The sequence below is a fragment of the Xiphophorus maculatus genome, chromosome 9 (assembly GCF_002775205.1).
Source record: "Xiphophorus maculatus strain JP 163 A chromosome 9, X_maculatus-5.0-male, whole genome shotgun sequence".
In the NCBI taxonomy this organism is placed as follows: domain Eukaryota; kingdom Metazoa; phylum Chordata; class Actinopteri; order Cyprinodontiformes; family Poeciliidae; genus Xiphophorus; species Xiphophorus maculatus.
In genome coordinates, this window is record NC_036451.1 from 21,234,617 (window position 1) to 21,258,487 (window position 23,871).

General features: G+C 39.9%; 1 protein-coding gene across 7 annotated transcripts in view; it reads left to right on the forward strand.

Moving 5' to 3' along the window:
• The window catches only part of ralgps2 (Ral GEF with PH domain and SH3 binding motif 2), an 88,622-nt gene that overhangs the window by 26,620 nt on the left and 38,131 nt on the right, over window positions 1-23,871 (forward strand). For 6 of the 7 annotated variants that reach the window (XM_023338907.1, XM_005795558.2, XM_023338905.1 and 3 more), the window contains exons 3-9: window positions 299-430; window positions 1,350-1,457; window positions 2,566-2,616; window positions 17,756-17,839; window positions 21,404-21,493; window positions 22,219-22,311; window positions 22,479-22,605. In XM_023338907.1, coding sequence (XP_023194675.1) covers window positions 365-430; window positions 1,350-1,457; window positions 2,566-2,616; window positions 17,756-17,839; window positions 21,404-21,493; window positions 22,219-22,311; window positions 22,479-22,605 — 619 coding nt within the window. In that variant the 5' untranslated portion in view covers window positions 299-364. The remainder of the gene's footprint in view (window positions 1-298; window positions 431-1,349; window positions 1,458-2,565; window positions 2,617-17,755; window positions 17,840-21,403; window positions 21,494-22,218; window positions 22,312-22,478; window positions 22,606-23,871) is intronic. The other variant, XM_023338903.1, reaches the window with a different exon arrangement.

Below are 23,871 nucleotides of genomic sequence, written 5' to 3' on the forward strand. Positions count from 1 at the left end.
AATGCTGAAGCCTAAGCTCCTTCTGCCCTTTTGACCTCAAGTGTGTAGTAAAGACCGGCCGTGAAAGTGGCCGTCCATATGGCTCCTGGGACAGCAGCTGAGCCTACACACACTCTTATCACGATCACAAATGATCGTTCTTTAAAGAGTACATTCAGTTTGAGCTGTTGTAATGATTTGCTCTCAAGACGAGTGATAAATATGCCCATTTTATCCACTAGGGGGTGCTGCTGCTGCACTGTAGGATTAAAGGCAGCGACGACGAGGACGTTGTATGAGATGTTGTGTTTCTGTCCAGAGAGGCCGAGCAGGCTTTACTGCAGCTGAGAGCGATGACTGGTCTCCTGCGTTGAAGCTCGATGGTATGGGAATGATGGACCTCCCTAATGGCCAATCAAGCATCTCCAACACAGCTGCAACAGCCTCTGAGGTAAGGTCGCACCTGCGCCCAGATCATCTCATCCCCTTTGCACAACATCTCTTATAGTCTTGTCTCAGTGACTGTAGAGGACGGGTTCACTGCCCCCACATCAGAATCAATCAGACTTTCCCCTATTGGCTTGACTGTCACCATGTCATAATGCTAAAATGTAAGAAAAAAATTTTCATTTATGTTTATTAAAAAAACAATTAATAACCTTAATTATTATTTTTTTTGCTTACAAACACTTTCATTTTCTACAAATGCATACTACATTTTTGCTTGGGATTTTGGAGACATGTTGTACACAAGTAATTCATAGAATAAAGGAACAATGTTCATTTTACTCAAACATAAACCTAAAAAGAGTAAACTCAGAGAAACTGATCATTTTAAGTGCCCTTAATTTTCTCGAGAGCTGTAAGTTCTTTTTCTCATCATTATGTTTCAAACGAAGTGCTTTTATTGTTTTAAATAATTTCCCACAAACAACATCCTACTGAAGAAACATAATCAATCCTCTTTTAATATTTGTTTTTCATTTTGCCTTAAAACCTGAAAAGAGAAATAAAATGATGACAAAGTGACCTCAAATTTCTTATTGTAGATGTTTATACTTTTTTTTTTTTTTTAAATTAAAGCCTGTGTACCATTTGCGGCTCTAAATGGGTTTCATTCTGCTGGTATATGGGCCAAAATAGCTCTTTGGTTTGTAAAGGTTTCAGTGACCTGATATGGATAACTACACATAGTTAGAAAGGGTATGTACATAATCCATTATGCACTTGTTCATTGTGACCCTCAGGAAGTCATGTAAAACTGAAATGAGCAGAAATCTTTCAATCATCAAAGAAAAATAGTAAATCTCTATTTGATCATGAAAAGAATCTGTCCATAATTCCTGACTTTGTTTGTTTTTCCCTCACAGAAGAGCAGCAGCTCAGAGTCTCTCAGCGATAAGGCCTCTTCCGAGCTGAAGAAGAGTTTCGACGCCGTCGTGTTCGACGTGTTGAAGGTCACTCCCGAGGAGTATGCGGTGAGTCCAGTTCGAAGTCGTCTGCCGCTTCCTTCCGCTCGTCTAGTTAAACCGTCCGTGTGAGTGTTTAAAAGCAGAGTGTTCAGTAAGCTCAGATGGGAAGTGCTGAGCTGAGATGGAGTGATATAAGAGGAAATGAGGTCTGGAGCAGCAATAATTAATGATGTTTGGCAGTGCCAAGTCGGCGCTCAGGGAATTCCCTCAGCTGCCACTGCACACACTCTCCAATGGTGTCTCTAAATAAACTTCAGAGTCACATCTGTAATACTTTACAGGCTTTATTCCACGATTCCCAATTCCCTTTTGTGATAATTCAAGCGAGGATCTTTTCTTGATCTCTGGTTAAAACGTTTTGCTGCGATTGCTTGTTCTGCCGTTTGTGACCACAAGATGGCAGTCTGATCTTTGTTTTTGTGTCAAACTCCTTCCTCTCTAAGATTTAAAGGCATTTCTAATGTGCTCAAGGTTTCAAAATCACTCTTAGATCTCAATGATTTGTTTCCTAGTAGTTGAGAAGTGTCTAGCTCAAGAGTCTGCAACCTGTGGCTCTTTGGACCTTCAACAATGGCTCTTTAAAACTTGAACTACATTTAATATTTTTAAAGACGCATATGAACAAATTCATGTTTTTGAAGCTTTTTCATTTTTTAATGTAATAATTGCATTGAATTTCTTCAACAGAATGACACTAAAAGTAGCTAATGACTATTTGTCTTGTCATTAGGTTGAACCTAAATGCATTTTTTATTCTTTTTACATAGTTGCATTGACATCCCATTCATTTTTGATTTACATTTTTTTTTTTACGAAGGTTGTCAAGTTTTAATTTGTGTTAAAAAATGTATGGCAAATATTTATCAAAAATAAAAACTTCATTTAACATTGGCTGCTCTAAATTACTTTTATTTAGCTGAGCTGGGAGGAAAAATATCTACTTTGACTGTTACGGTTGCAGACGCCTGGTCTAGCTTGAATAAGCTGTGCACTGTTGATGTAAAAAGAGTTATTAACAATGATGTTGATGTTGGAGGTTTGTTGTTGAGGAAAGCTGTGACTTTAATCTTCTTCTTTTCTGGAAGTCTAACATCTGCTGTGTTGTTTCCTTCAGGGCCAGATCACCCTCATGGACGCTCCTGTGTTCAAAGCCATCCAACCAGACGTGAGTCTCCAAACTATATGACGCGATAACGGCTTATTTAACACCATTAAATTAATATAGTTCTCTCTACTGAGTGAGAGGCATTGGCTAGGGTTCTCAGGCTAATAACTACAAACTTTATCCTTTGAGTGTATTTTTATAATCAAGCAAGTATAGATATTATTATTAGCTTTAGTTCTTTTATTTTAGCTAGTTTTCAGACTTCAGGGTTTTCACACTTTGCAAAATAGGAAAAAAAAATGACACCAGTTTTGTTAAATGTCTGTAAGTGGGATGCTTTAACCTGTAAGGTGGATTTGGTTTAATCATAAAATCACGTGAGCACCGACAACATTTGAAAGGCAATTTTGTCAGAAGTGAGAATGTTAAACCCAGGACTGGATTGGGTTAAACTTTCTAAGAAGGCGCAGCATGACCTGAAACCGCAGTCGCATGCAGTAATTGTTTTTTTTTATTTATTTTTTTAATCAAAGCAGAGCCAGTGCTAAACCAGGAGTCTGTTCCTTACTGGTTCTATTAAAGAGCCAGTTTGGTTTTCCGCAGCCAGAGATCCAGCTCAATACAATCTTGTTTTCCCACCTAAAACATCTCCACTGTAAATGTTTCATCATTCATTGATTTAATCTTGAACGTCTGTTGTTGATTATAAATTAAGAAGGCGGTATGTTGCAGATTTATTGTAATATTAAAGTTGAGTAATAAGAATTTCACAAGAGCTGCGTGGACTGCAGTAATTAATAGCTAATTCCACGCATTCATCTGAGGTCAAAGTTTACATTAAAACTAGAAGCAGAAAGACGAGAACATTGTTTCGTCAAGTGTTTATTTATCATGGCTTACAACGTAATCGTGCCATTCGCCAAGCCCGCGGCAAATCATGCGGCTGTTAACAGGAGCCAGCTGCCTGATTAAAGACCTCACCGTCAGACTGTCCAACATCCGCTGGATACCAAGTCCAGTCAGCATTAGTCATCAGAAACCACAACGAGTTCTGGCGAACTCAGAAGATGATAAAAAATGCTTTTAACATTCCTCTGAAGTAGAAACGGAACCGCCCTTTGAACTTGTCCAACACTGCAAAAAGACGATCTTCCCTAGTATTTTTGGCCAAGTTTCTAGTGCAAATATCTTGGTACACTTGTAATACGACAGAACTAACTTACAAATATTTATTCAACAAGATATAAGAGGTTGTTTTAAGTCAATAATTCCTTAATTATGCTAGTGGAACTAGCATAATTAATGCTAGTTCCACTAATACTTTTTCAATATTAAGGATTTTTAAAAACTTTTTAACTTAAAGCAATCTCCTGTTTTTTTTCCTGAAAATTAACTTTGAAGTTCTGTCTTATTTCAAGTGCACTAGGATATTTGCACTAGAAACTGGAACAGAAGTACTTGGTAAGATTTTGGTTTTGCAACCTACTTTTCTACAGTTGCACAAATTTAATGCATGTTATTGAGGCTGCATGTAATAGACCAAAATAAAGTACACCACAACTGTAAAGTCGAGGTTGTAAAAGCTCCTGCTTACGGACTTGTATCTTACTTTCAGCAGTAAATGTGTCTGCTGATGTAAAGAGTGAAGCACTATGATGATGATACATTGACTGGCCACATGTAGCGACTCAACTATATGCGTTAATCGGCATGTATTTGAGTTGGTGAAACTCGACAAATAAAGAGTATCTCTCTATTGCTCACAGACATTGTGCCCCACTGGTTTGGGGATTTACACCACAGCAGTAAAGTGGACATAAATACTCAGTGGACTCAGAGGTGTTGCCTGTTATAGGCGTCTCTCTGAGCTCACCTGACCTCAACCCAATTTAGTGTTGGTGTGTGGCGTGGCACAGGGACGGATGAGGTGTCCAACATTGGTAGGATGACTAGTTAGGGGCGTCCAACTCATGGCGGGAAACTTGGTTTATTGAGTTTAAATAAACAGAAGTTTGTCAGTGAGTTGGTTGTTTTTTGGAAGCGTGGAATTGTCTTTTATTATTTTACTGTTCATTATTGTATTTTATTGATACATTAAATTTTTCACATTGATATGTATTAACTTATCTTTTTTTTTTCTTGTATTTTCATTTCACACATTAAATTTAACATTATGGTCATAAGTAAGACCTGTTTGGCCGCCACACATTTTTAAATTCAGGTTGAACTTGTGTCTCTTAGGCTGGGTGTCTTAGTTTTAGTGAAGCACGAAACCTGTGACTTTTTTTTTTTTTTTTTTTTAGGAGTTTTAACCAGTGAATAAATGCAGCAAAATTGACACTATTTTTTCTAAAGAAATTATCATTTATTTTAGGTTATTCAGTTACTTATTTAAAATGTCCAGAAGTTTTAAATTTTAAAAGAGCAGTAAAATGCCTATCACACTACAGAAATCTTAAGCAAAATAAAGGATTGTTTTTTTCTTTTCCATAAGCTGTGGAACCTACAGATATTACAGATAGTCTTAAACGTGTGAATCTAAAATTAAGGCCTTAAAATGTCTTAAATTCAGTTTGTTGGGAAAAGTAAGTTGACCTTAAATATGTTAATCATAGATCTTAAATTCTGTTTATTTAATTTTTTTTTAAAAATGAAGTTTGAGTCGCATCTTCATTGCGTTCTGCGACGGTTGAGGCTAACGCTAACTATCTAATAACTATTAACTGCTGATATAGCCTTGCTAGCTATATAGCAAAGTTTGTTTTGCTTTTTTTTGTTTGTCATGGCAAAGTTCAAACCTGTAGCCAGCTGGCTGGACAACATTCGCCTTCACTATTGACTGACGTCTTTTGCCAACCCATACAATGCTTGGTGCGTTCTGTGTAAAAAAGCTCGACTCTATGGGGTTAAGGCTGTCGAGAGAATTGCGAAATGTGTCATTTTCTTCAAATTTCTGTCGTGATGCAGGTCTTCAATTTCATTCATAACGGTCTTTAAAAAGTCTTAAATATGAGTTGGTGAAACTTTCAGAAACCGGTCTGCGTTTGATGCATGTAGAAACTTAATAGATTTTGCTCAAATTCTCAGTGTTATAAAAATATTATAGAAAGTTGTGTCTAAAAAAAAAAAAAAATAACTGACCTCACATGCCCTTTTCTCTGAAATGAAAATGTATATAAGTCAAATAAAATTATCAGCTTTGGAGGTTAAAAGTTCTTCCAATTTTCCAAAATCTGCTATCTCGTGCCCCTATCACTTGCTTTCAACTTTTGTTATCAGTAACCAAAGTCCCCCAAACCCGCTGTACATATCACAGCTATGCAGAAGAAGGGTGTCCCACCGTTTCTTGGTATTTGGCCCATCGAGAGTCACTGCGATCTCATCCGTCTTCCCCTTTGAGCTGCTGGGGCCTTTTTGACAGCAGGACCGGATTAGCAGGGTTTAAGGTTTACCACTGTAGCCTTAGAGAAACGGCATGCCAACATATCTGTGTAATGCTGGAAACTGTGTTCAGCACTTGCTGTCATTCATTGTCGTCCTGTTTTCTTTTCGAGTCTCGCACATTTCTTTTTTTGCTGGAAACAACAGAAAAGTCGGAGCTCTGGTTTGCCGTAGCTTTTCCAGCTTGTTTGCCGTAGCTTTAGTTTGCCGTAGCTTTTCCAGCTTGTTCAGGAGTTAAATTTGAGGCGGACTGGGTATTTTACGTCGAAGTCCGATTGGTGTTGGAGGGAGAGAGAAGGAGCAGAGAGTGTGTGACCCAGCAGAGCGGACCATGGAGCCTTTGGTTTTTCTTCCGTCTTGCCGAGAAAACACACTTCGCTATGACTGAAGGGAACTCTGCTTGAGCTTCCACCGCTGTCTTCCTCGTGTCCTCGTTGCAAAGTTATAATGGGAAAAGCAGCCAGGCGTGCGTCTTCAGGCACGCCTGCCGCTTCGCTCTGTTCACGGCCCAAAATGTTAAATAACTCAATTCCACGAGTTATGCAATGGTGTTTTTATTGACTTCCAGCCCATTTTCCCATTTCTTCTTCTTTCTTTTTTTTTCTTTTAACCTCTGACCGTTTAGTTTCATTGAATGTTGTGTGAAGGTGAACTCGGTGCAGCACCTCGCTAAAGATTTCCTACCGTTTGACAAAATGTGAAAAAGTTCAATCATTTATCATAAAAAATTTCTTATAAGAATTTTGATTCATCGTTGTCTCCACACAAAAGTGACAGCATTATCAGAAATGTTATTTTTGACATTTTCTCACTCAGTTTGTTCCACAAGAGGATCAATAAATATCAGTAAGTTTAAAATTCTGATTAAATGCAGGTAATGTGTGCAGTTTAAGTGTCTTTAAGTGAGTGGCATCCTGCAGAAGATTTCAAATAGGAAAGATGTTCATGAACAGTATTTATTTGTACTGCTATGAATGCTGTTTTAGATCAAGCATTTGTCTAAAAAAGAAGCAAAAAAAACACAAAAATTTTTTAGATCATAATTTTAACGTTATCACAATTATGCAACAAAATATCACAATAAAATCCCAAGTCCATATCGTCCACATCCTGTTACAACCACACATTTTAATTCATTTCTTGGGACTCTATTTTAGTTTAAGCCAAAAAAATGTTTCCATGACTTCACTCTAGTTATTTCAATAATAAATACATAAATTGACTCTATTTGCTAATCGTCTGAAGGGATTTGGTTCATTTTGGGGTATCTGACTAAAGGGGGCGAGCACAAGTGATGTTTCCTGTGGCGTGCGTGTAGCGTTGGTCAGGTTACTTAAAATCCCAATAAAATTCCTGGAAGTTTTCAGGCCATAACTTGACAGAATGTGGAAAAATTCAGGAGGCGTGGATATTTTTTTTTCCAAGGCATTTTTACATTGTGTATAATTCCCTTTAGGTGAGAGAGTGGAAACGAGGCCATGATCGCTCGCGTTTCCATGACGCTGCATGACGTCACTCTCGTTTTGTTTCATAGCTTTAAGGCAGTTTGCGTTCGATGGAGATTTTTATTGCTTTTATAAACTCTCTTAACAAATCCAGATGTTTTGAGGGCTGATTTTGTTTTAGTAACATAACTCCAAAAGTTAATTAAAAGGAAAAAAGTGGAATCAACATTTTCAATAAATTTCATCTATCTTTTCTTTTCTGTTTTTGCGAGACAACAAAGAGGAATGCCTTTACAAGACATTTTGGCTGGATTTTATAATCCTGCTATTGCTAGATTTAAATACCGTGACTTCATAACTTGGGCTGTTAGCACTTTTATTAAAGTGTTTGTTTTCCTTCACTCAGTCTCCATAAACACTTCATAACTATCACAAGATCACACAGAGAGCCCGTGTGAGACTCTTTAGGAGAGCAACAGCCCTCACTGATTCACTTTTACTTGCCTAAATGATCCCGACAATGTTGCAGTAGAACAGAAGATGATAATAGCTTAAACGTTTCATCGCTGACTTGAAGCAGATGTATGGAGAAGAGCCTGGGACGTCCAGCCAGACGTCGTGGATCAAGAAGAAATTCTCACCTTGTGCCGTGAAGGCAGTGGGGGGGAAAAAAAATCAACAAAAAAACAGCATTCAAGCTGTGAATTTATGTCCAGCACTGTGTGGAGGTGGCGCAGTGCTCGCACCCTTACAGGTTTGATCGCCTTTAAATGTTTCGGATTATCAAAGAAACTGTTTTTACTGCAGGAGGAGGTCGTGCTGAGAATGTGGAAACAAAACGCGGTTTTCACACGATGATTCGATTTCAGAAGGGATGCCATCCAAACCGACCCGGCCCTGAGTGCAAAGTAATCCCACTCTAAACGCAACAACCGGCCGTGCCACGCTCTGCGGCAACAGCTGCCGTCGAGTGTTTCCGCTCACTGGCCTCGAGGTTTGTGGGGGTGTTTTGACACACCTGTCGTTTCCGATTTGTATCAATTCAGCCAGACTCGTGCCTTTTTTTTTTATCCGAGGATTCAAGTCCAGACTTTGATTAGGCCACTTTAAGAGGTTATTGCACTGCTGCATAACCTCAGCATGCTTGATATTAGGGGGACAAATGGATGGCCAGACGTTTTCCTTCAGGATTTTCCAGCGGAATTCATGGTTCCATTAATTTACATTCAGGTAAAAATTTAGTCCAGACCGCCACGTTGGTATCCTTCAGCTGTTAATGTGATGCTCTTTTCTAAAATACTCCTGAGTTTTACAGAAAACTGTGGCTGGAGGGACACAGTCTGAAAAGTCTTACCCTTTTGTTTTGCAAGCTCACAGAATAGTTTCCTAAGTGTTTGGGATCATCAGGAGGTTTTTGGGCAAATATGAGACCTTGATGTTCTTTTTGATCAGCAGTGGTTTTGAGCTCGGAGTTATCCCACGTATGCCAGAGACGTTTTTTTTGTTGTTGTTTTTTTTCCCATCCACACAGAAACACTGAAATTGGCCCAAAACGCTGTTTTTACTCTGTCGGGTCTTTAAGTGGCGCTAAATATAGAACATGGGAAGTCCACCCATGTGAGGTCAGCGATAAACACAAGAAAACCAGGATGGTGAACAATAAATTGACGCTGTAGAAAATGCTGCTGCTGCAGCGTCTCAATGAACATGTAACCTGCTGCTGCTGTTATATGTGATGCGTTTGAGGGTCATAGCTCAGGTTAGAGGTTTGGCTAATAATGTCAGTTTCCACAAAAGATGCGTTTTCTCTTTCCACGTGAACAAAAAAAAAAAAAAAAGTGATGCGGAGTGAAAACTGTTAAAAACTTTTGGTGTTTTTCTGGGTTCTTTCTGACCTCAAGGATGAGTTGTCCAGCATTTTGGGTAACCCTCCTGCTCTTCACAGGAGGACAGGACTTCCTGTCCAAAAGTCCTGGCTACTATAAAGTCCAGCCAGGACTTTTGGACAGGAAGTAAACATCTTATTTCATACGATCCAGAAAATTGTACATCCTGTACTCCTGTACTTGGAGAGACCTGCCGCTAGCTCTCTGTGATAGAGGATTTGCTCAAAGGGATTTCATCTTCAAGACACGTCTCAGCGTGACGCCGCAGACTCGGCGAGCGAACAAAACATCGATCCAGGAGCGCCGTTTCCACGCGAACGGGACGGAGCCCGTTGCCGGCCGAGCGGCGAAAGCCATTCACTCAGTAGAGAGGAATGCGCAATCGATGGGAACAGAAGACGGTATTTTTTTGGGACGTAGAATAATCGATGCTGCAGAGCAGACTGTCGTTTAATTTACGGCCCTCCGGTGAATGGCGGTTATGTTCCTTGGCTGTCGTTTAGCAGAGTGAAATGCCATTATAATGACATATGATAACATGGATCGGAGGGATGGGGAGGGAGGGATGAATGCAAGGGACTAGAAGGAAATCTCTCCCGCTCATCTGAATTTACGAAGCGGCGATTACTGCTGGCGACTCCACTTAGATGAACTGTGCCGACGCGGAGGAGGAGACGAAATGATGTGTTAAGTGAAAGTAGAAAAGAACTTTGATTCGGGGGGAAAACAATAGAACCCATTCTTTCCCTCTCTGTTTTTCCGATTTTGTAATCAGACACGCTGCTGACGATCTGCAGCTGGATGTTTATGAAATAGTGGCTGAGAGGGGGGGAGTGTGAGTGATGGAGAAGGGCTTCAGGGAGAGAGAGAGAGAGAGCTCTGCCTTTTGTTTTTAACACAAGAGTCATGGCAACAGCCAAGCTGAGTGATTTAGCGGCTTTGGCCGGCGGCCTTTGCTGCAGCTCTCAGGGAACAGCAGTCAGGTTGCATTTTACATACGGCCCAGAACTATGTGGCCTTCCTCACATGTCCTATCAGCCACAGCAGATCTCCTCTGAACACGCTGAAGGTCGCAGAGAATGATGGCTTTCTAGTTGAAGGCAGGCAATGTTTCTTTTTCACGAGCCCAGCTCAAATAGATCCCCCTCACACACACACACGCACACACAGATCAGAATGCCACCATCTCTTGCATAGATGCACCGATCTGATGTTAACGTGGACCAGTCCCATTATTGAGAACAATTCTAAATCCGGTATCGGTGCCAGTGTGTCCAATGTATAAGGGTAGATCTATTCAGTGTAATTCTACGCTTTGTGCTCTGATTGACATTATGCTTTATTTATTTTACTTTATACTTAAAATTTCTAATTATACTTTGAAAGGAGGTTTGTTGAGGTTTATTTCTGCATGTTTGACCAAGATGGTCAGCCTGTCGTTTTTTGCCAGTGTCTTTATTATTTATTTTACATCGGCTGCTATGCTCCCAATTGCACTGACTGAACAAATTAAAGTTGTTTAAACATGTCTGACCAGCAGTTTTGTGAAGCTGTTGGTGTGCTTATGTGTGCTGTGCTGGAGCAGAGTTGTCAAATAAATTTGTAATTCAGTATATTTACGTCTGTGTTTTAAAGAAACAAAAACAAAAAAAAAAGGTTTTGAGTCACTTCAGGGCTGTTTTTTTTGCCAATACTAAACTTCAGATATTGGTATTTGTATCAAAAGTGAAAAAAGTGGATTGGTGCATCCATGATCTCTTTTTAATAAGTTTCTGAATCTGTTCATCTGAAAGGATTCAGTCACATTTGAGAAGACTGTTAACGTGGTTAATAGTCACCCCACTGTTGTCAACTTGCCGACGTTTTAAGACAAAGAAATATCGGAATCAGGCTGTCAGGCTTTTTTTTTTTTTAAAGATCGTGATTGGCCAGAAAGCTGCTATTAGTATACCTCCAGCGAATAATTAAAAGATGTCATTTTATTGGATTTTATTTCACCTGGAAAAGACTCATCCAGATCAAAAATCTTTTACAAGACTATCCTGGATATTGAGATTTATATTTTCGTGCCAAAGATACAGTTGTGGAAAAAGTGTGATGAATGGGGCGGGGGACCCAAAACACAATCAATCAAGTCTTCCCGTTCTACATTTTTCAGAACAACCTCTCCAGTGTCGCTGATTTGTCTGCCATAATGCGAATCCAGCTCATCATTTTCTCTCATAATATTCTCATTTCTAGCTGCGTTGTGTTAGAGAAAGCCACAGCTGAAAATATCGACGTCTTCCCAGGCAGAGGACGGATCTGGGCTGCAGATCAGATGCTTTTATTCAAAGTTTTCCTTTGTTCTGTTGGCCGAGACGCTGAGAAACAATAAGCTGCTTCTACTGCTAGCTAATTTTGGTAAAACAGTTGGAACAAAAGTTTTGAATTAAACCACCACTACTGTACACACAAATCAGTTCACACACACACACACACACGTGTGGTTTATGTGTAAAGCGATATAAAAGTGTTGCTAGAGTTTAGTTTCTGCCACAAAATGTCACAAAATTACAGTACCGGTTGTATTTTCCAGCCGACACCGACACATTTGATGGGAAGCCGTGCATGAAAGAGGCTATCAGGCTGTTGGCTCACAGCTCAGTGCAGATCCTCACAGTCCGCGCATGTTGTTTGGACAGTGATCGCTATGCAACAAAAACAAGAAGGAACCCCCCGCACTCCTCCCCCCTGCCGGACTGGAGTCTGTCAGCTCCGAGCTCCGGACACATTTATCACCGTCGGAGTGGGAGAGAAATAACATTTTGGCAGGAGAGAGCGAAAAAAACCCACAGTGACAAAGTTTTCCATTGTCCGGGTGGATTCCTTCCACCGCCGTTGATGTAATTTCGTCATTATATTTAATGCCGTCTTCAAGTGTGAACCAACAGTTACGAGGAGAATAAGCTTGAACACATTCTCCGATATACTAGGAAAGGGGAAAAACAAAACTAAAGAGTAGAGATGAACTGATGAGTGATTTTCTGTTCTACTGACTTTTGAGATTTATTTACCGCCTGATCATTTTTTGGCTTTCATTCTAAGCACAAATCTACACCTGCCAGGCGTGTGAACAGTTTTGGCCAACAGGGTTTTTGTGCTAATTATAATTATTCAGTATTTCCTGGAGCTCTAGTTTGTTTTTCTCAGTGTGTCGGGGCGTCGAAAATAAAATTATTCCAAGAAAAATCTGTGGGTGGCGACAGGAAACACAGTAATAACTGAACATTTCTTACAACTTGGAGGTGATTTAACCTGATCTTACAAGTTCAAAAAGTGGTAAAAAAAAACAAAACATCTTTACCGCCCCTGCCCCCTGACAACCAAAAACATCTCCACCACATGTCCATGTGTGTTTTTAAACTCTTAAATTAATGGGAGGAAGCCACAAAATAATCGGAACATTTACAAATATAACAAATTACACATTTAGGTTCCCAAAATTGTAACTTCTTTAAGGAAAAAGCTAAATTAATAGAAACAAAAGATTCAACATAAATGTCCATAACACTGTGCTTCGTCTGATTTCATTATAGAGAATTTGTCAGTGGTACTGAAAACAAAGTCACCATCTGCATCAAAAGTTGCTGATTTTGCCGTGACATGCTCATGCCTCGATGTGGTTTACCGATCAGAAGAAAACGCATGTATTTTAAGTTTATGGCTTGCCGATAACTGGTTTTGATCGCCACGTTCCATCTCCATACACGAGTCAACAAATGCGTCTGTTCCTAGAAAGAAAGGGAAAAAAAATAAAACAGAGCTCTGCGGTTTGCAGAGGAGGTGACTGCTAGTTTAAAGGTTTCTGAAAGTTTAAGGCAGAGGGAAAGAATTGTTTAAAAGCAGATTTTTACTCCTCCTCTCCTCCCCTTATCTTTTCTTTTTTGCCATCCCATGTTTTTCCTGGCCTGCAGATTTGCAGGGAGTCAGATCTGCCATAAATTAAGCATAACCAGGCAATCAGCCCAGCGTTCCTCCATCGCACTTCATCCTAAAGCACTAATCAGAGAACAGAAACAACTCGGATCATTTTTCACAGCGGTCCTCCCTGTCATCCCCTGTAAATCTCTTCGCTGCTATGCCCTCCTTTATTGCAGCAATTTTTATTTTATTCTTTTCTCCTTTTTTTTTTTTCTCTTCTACCCCTCCAATAAAGTTGCTCATCTTTATCAGGGCTTCCTGCCGTGGCCCTTGGCCTCCAAGTGGGGCTCCCCGGGGGTCCCGGCGCACAGTTTTCCACTTACAGAGCAGACGTAAAACAAAGAGGATTCTTGTGGCATCACACATGATCTCATCGCTATTTGCGGCTCCGCAGCAGAACCTCACTTTGTTCAGATTTCACTTTGTAATTGTTAGCTTGCGAATTTCCTTCGTCTCATTCTAGTTCGGATGCATCTTTTATCTTGTTTAATTGTTTTTGTAGATAATTGCCTATTTCCAAGCCAGAAGTGAGATCAGTTATTACTTTTTTTTTTTTTTTTGACAGCCTCTGTGTTAATTCTACTTCAGTAAAGTGTTGATGATGGAGTCGGCTTCTCTGAAACCTGCAGGATTTTGCTTGAGGGGCGGGGGTGTTCGGTTCAAGCAGCGTGAGGAAATGACTGGCTGTCTGTGGTTTCACAGAGCAAACTATTTTACTGCACTGTTTTACTGCAGCGTTTAAAACCTTCGCCTTTTTCAAAGCCTTTCTCAGAGCGATCCAGTGTTGTTGTTTTTTTCTTTTCTTTTTTTCTCTTTCTCTCCTTTATGTTGGCAGGAGTTTTGTCAGGAGAGGCAGTAAAGTCACGAGTAAATTTAAGGAAATGAAATCCTAATAGGTTTTGGAATGGCTGCGGATCAGGGCAGCTGGACTCTCTAATAACGCCACCGAACAACAGGAAGGCTTGAAATGACTTCAACTGGAAAACGACCTGGACGGACTTGATGTGTGTTAAAGTGAGAGGACAGGAGGACCGAGCGGTCTGGTGTCAAGGTTTCTGCTGGGTTGATTAAAAAAAAAAAAAAAAAAGCAAAAAAATTTTTATTGGCACCTACGGTACAGACGTGTTAAAAACTAAATTAGTCTTTTAGTGCGGCTTCTTAATGTCAAACTGTAAAATGCCATAATTTGCAATCTTCAATTTGGTTGCATTTTATTCACGATGAAGAATGTTTAGTTTAACTTTCAGTCAACAGGCATCTCATTTTCTCATTTTTATGATGCGATGGAAGGACAGAAAGGGCTTTTTCCTTACAAGCAACTGGTTGGCATCCTGGTTTAAAAGATGAAATGGAAACTTGGGGACTTTTTCTTTTCTTTTTTTTCTTTTTACCGTCACCATCCTCACTATTTGTGGTGCCAAGGTAAATGGATCCTTGTCCAGCTTAGTGCCCAAAGGAAATGGGCCACTGTGGCATTATTATACAGGATTTCTATGCAATCTGGAGAAGTACGGGAAAGAAAACGTGAATCTGGAAAAATATTTGCTTTTCTAGACTTAAGTTCCTATTCTAGTGTCAAAAAGTTCCTTCCTTCATTCTGTGCCATTTCATTGCATCCTTTTTTCGTGTTCAGCCTTCCGTTACTCTGTCCATCACTCCTCGCAGAGATGCACCGATCCGATATCCGACCTGCATCAGGACCGATATCGAAAACAATTCTAGATCAGGTGTCTGTGACCATTTGCTTGAAATATTATATATTTTACATTATATTTAGAATTCCTAACTGTACTTTCTGGACCATTTGAAAGAGGGTTTGTTGCAGTTTACTTTTGTGCATTTGACCAAGGTAGTCAGTCTATTGTTTTTGTCATTTTCAGCTTCTTTATTTTTTCATTGGTTTCTATACTAACCCTAATTGCACTGACTGAACAAATTAAAGTTGTTGTTTTTACATGCCTGACGTTTTAAGTCAACTCAGCACTGTTTTTCTGTATCGGATCGGTATCGGCCAATACCAAGCTTCAGATGTCTGTATCGGCATCGGAAATAAACAGGTACCGATGCATTTCACTTCTTTGTGTCGTTTATATTTTAAAAATTCACTAAAAAGTTTGACAGCTCTGCACTTTTTACATTACAAACATGAAGGAAACCTGTTTAACTTAAAAAAAACAAACAAACTGGAATTTAAGCCTTTCTAGGATCTGAGAAATTTAAGTCAAGGTAAGAAACTAAATCTTTCAGCTACCTTCATCCTACTGCATAAATGTGAACACCAATAACAGTTGGATTTTTCAGTGTGAGATGATGCAGCTGCATTAAAAGATTACTTTTATTTTTAGACTTTTGCGTGTTTACCTGGGGTGCCAGTAAATGTGGCTTCCACTGCGCTGCCTGGGTGGCAGCGAGAGGGCGGAGCCATGAGGCTCAGAGAAAACAAACCAACTCACCTCTAAGTATAGGAAATAAAAGGTTTATAAAATAAATGCAAGGGTTAATTTAAAAATAATAATAATATAGAAATGAGCTGAAATGTCCTGCTCTGTTTGAACTTTGTCTCATTAAGCAAACCTGTGATGCTTCATGTCATTGATTTTAAAAGTCGTTGTGAAAAGACCCGCTTGGTTCTTCGACAGTTTCAGTTTTATAGCCTTCCCCCCTCCACCCCCCCTTTTTGTTCCTACATCTCCGCTCTTAACCGTTGAACATGGACTTAAAGCTTGACCTCACCCACGCATGAATGTCTGCTTTTAACATCTGCATCTGATATTCGGCCTCTGAGACTTAGCCCTGAATGAACACAGGCTTTCGTTGCAAACAAAACCAAACCAAAAAAATAACGCTGATACAGTCCAGCTCCGGGGGAGCTCAGCGAGGTTTACTGGACGCTGCTGCTTCCAGACAGTCGCCATGAGTCACTGAGCGGCTGCAGGCTGATTCAGCTGTTCAGGCCGCGTCCCAAGTAAGCCGAGCTGGAGAAATGTTTAGCAGGAGGGCTCACACAAAGTTTCCCCCCCAACGTTACGTCGCTGTCCCTGGCCTCTGGGACATCCTGTGGAGGGCCCGGGTTGGACCTGGGTTCCCTTTGGACTGGATGTTTGGTCTCCTGCCTTCTACCTCGTCGCCGAGGACGGCAGCTGAAGGCCGAGCGGACTTCCAGCCTGGTTCTGAGACAGAAACAAATGAATGTTTGCGTGTTGGTGGAATTTTCTCTGTTCATCTTCCAACGTTCCGACGGCTTTTGTTTTTAATCAAGTTTACAGAAAACACACTGTCCACAGCTGCTGCTGCTTTGTAAGAGCATTATTGGGGCATTTGTAAACTTTTTAATAAAAATAAAAAAACAACCAATACACATCTTAGCAACAGTCATTAAAGCTGTCATAAGTTATGATAGCTCAAACATTCTCCTGTCTCAGCTCAGATGATTTTCGCAGACATTTTTGCGTGTTGAGTAGACATGGGCCACTGTAATGTAATACCATTTATACTGAGACACAACATGATCTATTTGTTTTGATTTAAAGCAAACAAACTAAAAACATATTCCTACTGCTTCCACTGTAATGTACCATGATACGTAAGGGTTTAATGGGATTTTTTTTATTTATTTTTAAAGATTTTTTATTTTTGATATGTAAACTTAAAAAGAAACACTCACTAAATTTATTAGCATTTCAAAGCAATCGTGCTTATCAGACAGAATATTAGGTATTTGTGCTGTGCAGTTCTTTGTAGAAAATACAGAAACTATAGAGATGCATCAATCAGAATTTTTGGGGTTGATTTTAGTTTTCTGACGAGACTTGGCCACAGTTGTGTATGCTAGCAACAGCAGTTTAAAAAGATTTTTGCTTTTTTAGGTTTGTTTTGTCACTAGCGGCCTTTACTCATCAGTAGCTAGCATTGCTCTCCTCATGTTTCTGGCCTCTCATTAAAGGACTTTAAACTCCTCTTGTGTTTTTTAAAACCTGTAACTACTCAAAAACTTAGTAGGGCTTGAAAACTGTTGCCACTTAAACTTGAATTAGTTACTTTGAAGTTAGATTGTGTGGTTGTGTTGTAGATATTCTTAGCTCTTAAATAAACCCTTAGAATTTTTGAATTGTGCCAAAATGTGTCCAGTTTGTGCTCTCCTACCTGTTACTGTAAGCTTTACGACAGTGTTATAAGAGCAGAGAAATATTTGCTGCATATTTAAAACAGACATGTTCCCGTATGACCTCACCTGTTTGTTTTTTTGCTTTCCCTCATTTATCCCTTTAAGTCTTCAGTCTTCACTCATCTATTCTTTCTCCTCCTCCACCGCTTTCCTCTACTATCATGTCTTGGTCCTTCCCTCTTTTCCATCTCCTAAAGCAAATCTTCCCACTTCGCTGTGAAACACATTAGCGGCATGTGTGCGTCCACAACGTTCCCTTTGTCTCAGAACGTAATCTGGATTTCATTTGTTGTTTACAGGAGCTTTCTAGCTGTGGCTGGAACAAGAAGGAGAAGCACAGCTCCGCTCCGAATGTCGTGGCCTTCACCCGCAGGTTCAATCAGGTGAGACCCCGACATCCTCGGCGTTCGCAGCCGAGTTCAATCTGAAGTCTCGCCCCCCAAAAATAGAGAGAAGAAGGGGAAAGTCTTCCTCCCTGCGGTTGTGGAGATTTATGAGGCTTGGCTATTGAGATTTGAGGGGATGACAGCTCGTATTTCCATCATGCCCTCCGTCTCCATCCTCCTGCTCTCAAGTCATCACCCCAGTTCTCCCAGATGTGCTTGTTTTTGAAGCTGTGTTTATCATGGCAGCTCCTAAGGTTCCCTGTGTCTTCTTCTTGCACGTGAAATGCTCTTATGCACATCACAAGTGGTCCCCAGGTGACGCGTGTCTAAAGGCAGACATCTTTTTATCCTCAGCTACTCGCATTTATGTAGTTTCTTGCAAACATATTGACATTACTTTTGCATTTTGTCACATTAAAGCCACAATTTAATATGTTTTATTGAGGTTTTATGTGATAGACCTTATGTGAAGTAGTGAATTACTAAGAAGTGGCAGAGAGGTGTACTTGGTTTTATTTTTTATTTTTTGTTCACAAAGTTTTTAAATTCAGTCCCCTTTACTCTGATACACCTAACATGAATCCAGTTGCCTTTATAAATCACATAATTATTGAATCGATGCCTCCTTTGTAACTAAGTTTTTGAATGAAAGCTGCTCTTTTGAATATATCAGAGAACATTCAGGAACAAACATCTTCAAGAAGACCAAGGAACATATCAGGCGAACATATTTTAGTTTGATTTGATGTATTTGATTAGGAGAGTGCACATTAATCAACATTACCACAATTCATGGCAGTGTGAATATGCAGGAATTGACACACTAGCTACATTTCAACCTTTGTCCTCCTAAGACAAGTCAATACAAAAACACAAAGCATCTCACTGTACAGGACGGAACACGGCGCATGTAGTTCTATTAAAAACAGCAGAAAGAAACCAACATTTACACACACGAAATAATTAAGCAACAGACAGAAAATGTATAAAAACAGGTTACAAGACCCTCTGCTCTAAGCAGAGGGAAGTAGTTAATATCCCAGCTTTGAAAAGCTCTGTTCTGCCCATTATGTGAAAATGGAAAGAGTCTAAAAGAGAATCTGTAGCAAGACTTGAATACTGATAAAATGCAATAATGTGATGCTGGAGGTGTCTAATTTAATCTGAATGAGTTTGAGATGGCTTCTGAGCAAAATAAGTAAAGCTGGTGGAAACAAAAAACAAAAAGAAAACTTTACTGCAGCTGCTGTTGTAATAAAAAGTTTGTTCTTCAATCATTGAGAGTTGACTATAACTCCACACGATTTAGATTTTCTCTCTATTTCACCCAAAGACACAAATCTCCGAGTCTGCCAGCGTTGCAAAATGTTAGGGTGTAAATATTTTTGAAGAGTAAACAAATGACTGTGCACATGTTGAAGAATCTTTCTCTCCTTACCCAGTTACGTCAACGGGAAGCTGTGGGGAATGATTCAAGGGGCAGCCATCCCCTTTAATCCACTTCCTCTGTTTTTGCCAGTCTTTTCTGAGCCCCACTTCACCAACCTCACATGTAAATATGATCCAAGAAGAATGTGTTTCTGTGGAAATTTCTTTATGTATGGCAGATCCCAAACGGTGATTCAAGATGTTTGCCGCACGCATTCGGCCGCTGCGAGCCAAGGAAAATGAGCTTTTTGGACAGACGGTCTTGGCCTGTCGAGGCAGAGAGTCCCAGAAAGCCCATTCCACATTAACTGCGGCCATTTTTGTTTTTTTCCCCCTTGATTCAAATTTTTTGTTGACTTGGTGCTTTTAGGAGCCAATAAAGGAGACAATTTGCCAGCAAGTTTAAACCACTACGATAAATGCTCTGTAACCTGTTCCTTAAAGCTTACCAAAAGAGTTAATATTTATGGTCAAATGAGAACTCTAGGTTTTAACTTCTCAGTTTGTTCTGTAGACCTCTATTGCTCCCCAGCCAGAGATTGGATGATTATTTGACTCGTATCGTTACAGTTTTTATATGCAAGACTTTCATCTTCACCAGTTTCTTCCATTAAACCAGAAAATTGGTTGATCTACAGCCGATGCATCTGTGTTTGCTTTGGCTGCTCCACCTTATTTAGGATTATTGAAACACTGGGAGCTTCTCATCTGACGGACTTGGTACGCTTATAAATCCAGCACGAAAGATGTGAGATTTGTTTAACTGAGATGTTCAAACATGGCCAACGTGTCCAACGCCAGTGTTTTCCATGACAGATGGAGGTTAAAAAGTGAAATGTATCAAACGGGGCAACCAGCCCATAATTCATTCAGCCTTCCCGGCATCGAGTAGTGAGAAACGATCAAAACTAAAAAAACGCGAAAGAGAAATGATTAGCACTTGATGAAGTATAATTTTGTCTGGAAGACTTCATTTGATTTCATTTTAAACACTATTGCTGTGATTGGGCTTTTTTGAGACTTTGTTCTCGTAATTTAAGCTTGGTTTGAGTTTGGTACTGTTTATAGCAGAAATGAGGGGATAGATACTCTCACTACTCCTTATCTTTTTTCGTGAAACACTGAGCCTTAGTGCCGTTGCCAGGAAAATCAAAGCCAGTATAAACTCAGATTTAGCTCCTTAAGACTAGCCAGCAGAAATTAGCAACTGCCTGGTGGAACCGGGCATCTGCTGAGCTCAATACATGCAATTTCAAAGTGTTAAATTATGAAGTCACACTTCTTCTAAGTCGTATTTTAGATGTAGCATTTTTTTTTATAACTGAAGTTAACAGTTATTTGATTGTGCTATAAAAAAAACATAATACTGCCCCTCTACATGGATTTTAAAAGGTAGAAGTTTAAATTTAGACAGTGTTGGAGTTAAAAGTACGATTATCTCAGAAGAAGACACAAAGATAGACAGACTGCCTTTTTTTGTCTCTGTTCAGAACACAATGTCCAGACAGCTGCTGGCCTCAGTCCTCAAGTTAAATTTCTCTCCCCACTATCCCCTCTTCCCATTCCCTCCATCCATCCCCAGGGTTTAAACAAGATTGATTGACTGACCTGTTTAACTGCGTATGTGCAATCAGAATCTTGTCTTGCCAGCAGTTTCCCCAAAGAGACAGATTTCCGACATCCCTCACTGTCTGGCCAAGTGCTCTGAACAAACACGTGTGCTTCTGTTTTTTTTTCTTCTCTCTCCTTTACCAATTGGCATTTCATGCGTTCCTGACTGTATCTACCAACTGATTGTGATCCTGTGTTTGTTTGTTTGTTTGTTTTTTTTATCAAGAGCTCGTTTCTAATTGGCCTAAATGAGGCGTTGCTGTCCTGTGGTGAATTGATTTACTTTCGACCACGCCGAGCCCAGAGCTTCACGGCTTGCTGCAACTTTGGCTCAGAGATTAAGGGATCATCAAGTGATGGAGAACAATCCCCGTCTTTACATACCTGAAATCCTGATTCTGCGTTGCAGATTATAACTTTTGATGGTTTCCCCAGTTTGTTTGTTGTTGGGTCTTTTGTGTTGCTTGGTGCAGTAATCTCTAAGGGGTGTGTGTGTTTTATTTATTTATTTATTTTTCTTAGACAAGTTTCTGGGTGGTAAGAGAGATCCTCCACGCTCAAACGCTGAAGATCCGAGCTGAAGTGCTGAGTCTGTACATCCGCACTGCCAAGGTATACATCTCTACACAAAACACAACATTAATACTGTAATTCACACAAATATTAGAAAGTTTCATTTACCTTTTTATATAATCAGATTAATAGTAAAAGAGAGACTACACTGGCTGCTGTAGCTTCCTCTGTAGGTGTGACCTGCTCTGTGTGCTATGCTGAAATATTGGACAACTTTTTTGCTGCAAAGTTTTCAGCTGCAAAGAAAGCAGCTGAAAACCTTCAAAAAATGTTGGCTCTTTACTAGCAACACATTTATTTTTGTAGATACTTTAAGAAAAGTTATATGTTGTCTTTTGAAAAAAGGTCCTGTAACGTTTGTGGCTCTAAGTGAGCCTTATGTAGCTGGACTGAAGGCAAAAATGTCCCTTTGGAGTCTGAAGGATTCAGACTCGTGGCCCATCACCTTTACAGATGGCAACAGCAGGAGCAAGACACGAGTTTAGTAATAACTAGCTTTATGTTTTAGTCGGTTACATGTTGGGGAAACAAAATTCAGACCTACAGAAACTCCAGCTGGCATAAAGTGCCGCCATTAGGATGACCGAAGTCTGGAGGATCACTGCTTTATAGATGCTGCTTTCATTAATTTTTATTAAGTATCAGACTGTGAATGTTCAACTTTCTTTCCATTCTTGAACGACTCAGATCACGCATTAGAGCACGACTGTCTTACTGTGCGAACGTGTCTAAATGTCTGCTCGATGCTGTGTAACTTTTCACAGAAACTGTGTGACATGAACAACCTCCACGCTGTCATGGCGGTGGTGTCGGGGTTACAAAGTGCGCCCATCTTCAGGCTCACAAAAACGTGGGCGGTAAGTGTATTTACCTTACTGTTAAAACATGTGGTTATGGAATGCCCAATGAGTTTTGCACCACTTCCAGTGAAATATGGCAGCTTAATTGACACACTGTAATTGTAAAAATGCTTTTTGCTCTAATTCCCTTTTCTTGCCTTCTGGTTTTGCCTTATTATTAACAGTTACTGAGTCGAAAGGACAAGTCTACGTTTGATAGGCTCGACTACCTGATGTCCAAAGAAGACAACTACAAACGTCTGAGAGACTTCATCAGCAGCCAGAGCATGGTCTCTTGCATACCATACCTAGGTAAGAGAAACCAATATTTCTACCTATAACGACACCCCCCCCCCAAAGAAAATCACGTCTAGTATGACAAAATAAACAGAAGTCCTTACCATTTATTTACTTACAAATAAAATGTTCATGTGTGAAGTTGTTCAAGAATTTGTCTGGTTTCAAAGTTGGTTTATTTAGATCTTAACATTCTCTACACCATTCAGTTTGGTTGAAATGGAATGAAGCAAATTTTATTTGGTCGTCTGAACAAAGCCTGCACATTAATACGCAGGCTTGCTGTTAATCAGCCAAATGTGCGGCTAAGCTTTTCCAGAAATGTTTACTCAGGGGAGAAGTAGCAGGACGACAACATGTTTGATTCATAGAGGGGATTCCTGCAGATTAATGAAAAATTAAAGTTGATTTGTCTCTGTGGTCATTCGTCAGTAGCTCTGGGTTTTGTCTCTTCAGCTGCTCATCACGTTTGTGGTCCTGTGCTTCAGAGCGTTTGGCGTATTTAGTTTTATATAAGCCCAAGAAAAGCCCTTTAGAAACTAGATTCTTGACAGTGATCCTTATATCAGCCGTGCATGTTATGAAACAGTATTGAAAAGTCTTTGAGTTGCGTTAAAAATCCAGCCTTTTAAACTTTACGAACTGTTTTCAGGTTTATGATTAACGGCGTATTAAGCATCTGACTGGCCCTGCAGCTGTGCCTGGTATTCTGATTGTACGGATTATTAAGTACGCCGGTCGGTCGTGTTTTATCATTTAATGTTCTCTCTTTTTCTCAGGTTGCTGTACCTTTCTGCTGCAGCTTTTGCTTTTCCTGTGCTCCTTCGTTTACTGTCTTTGCCTCTCTTTTTTTTGTTGTTTGTTTTGCTTGGCTTCTTGGAATTGAGACGAGGAGTAAATGTTGCTCATAAATTTGGTGCTCTGTTGAGAAACATCTCAAGGTTCCTTTAAACAAGAACAAACACATGAATCAGTAAGAAGAGGGAGGAAAAAAAATCATCTTTTTTGTCTTCTGTATGTAAAAGCTTTCTTTTATTTTTGGCTGGACTGGCTGACATCACACAGGAATCCCTGATGAGGAGCTCAGGGGAAAACGCTCGCGTCCATGTGTGTGGTTTTACTGCCGTACTGTTTGTTCTTGTTTGGGCTCGACGATGACTTTGATGTTCTTTATTGCCAAACAGTTTGGTTTTTTTTCTTCCTCTTTAGCCGTCAGGCCCTGCTTCATCGCTGCCGTTGCAGTTCAAGCACGCAGACTTAAATATGCACAAACACGGACAC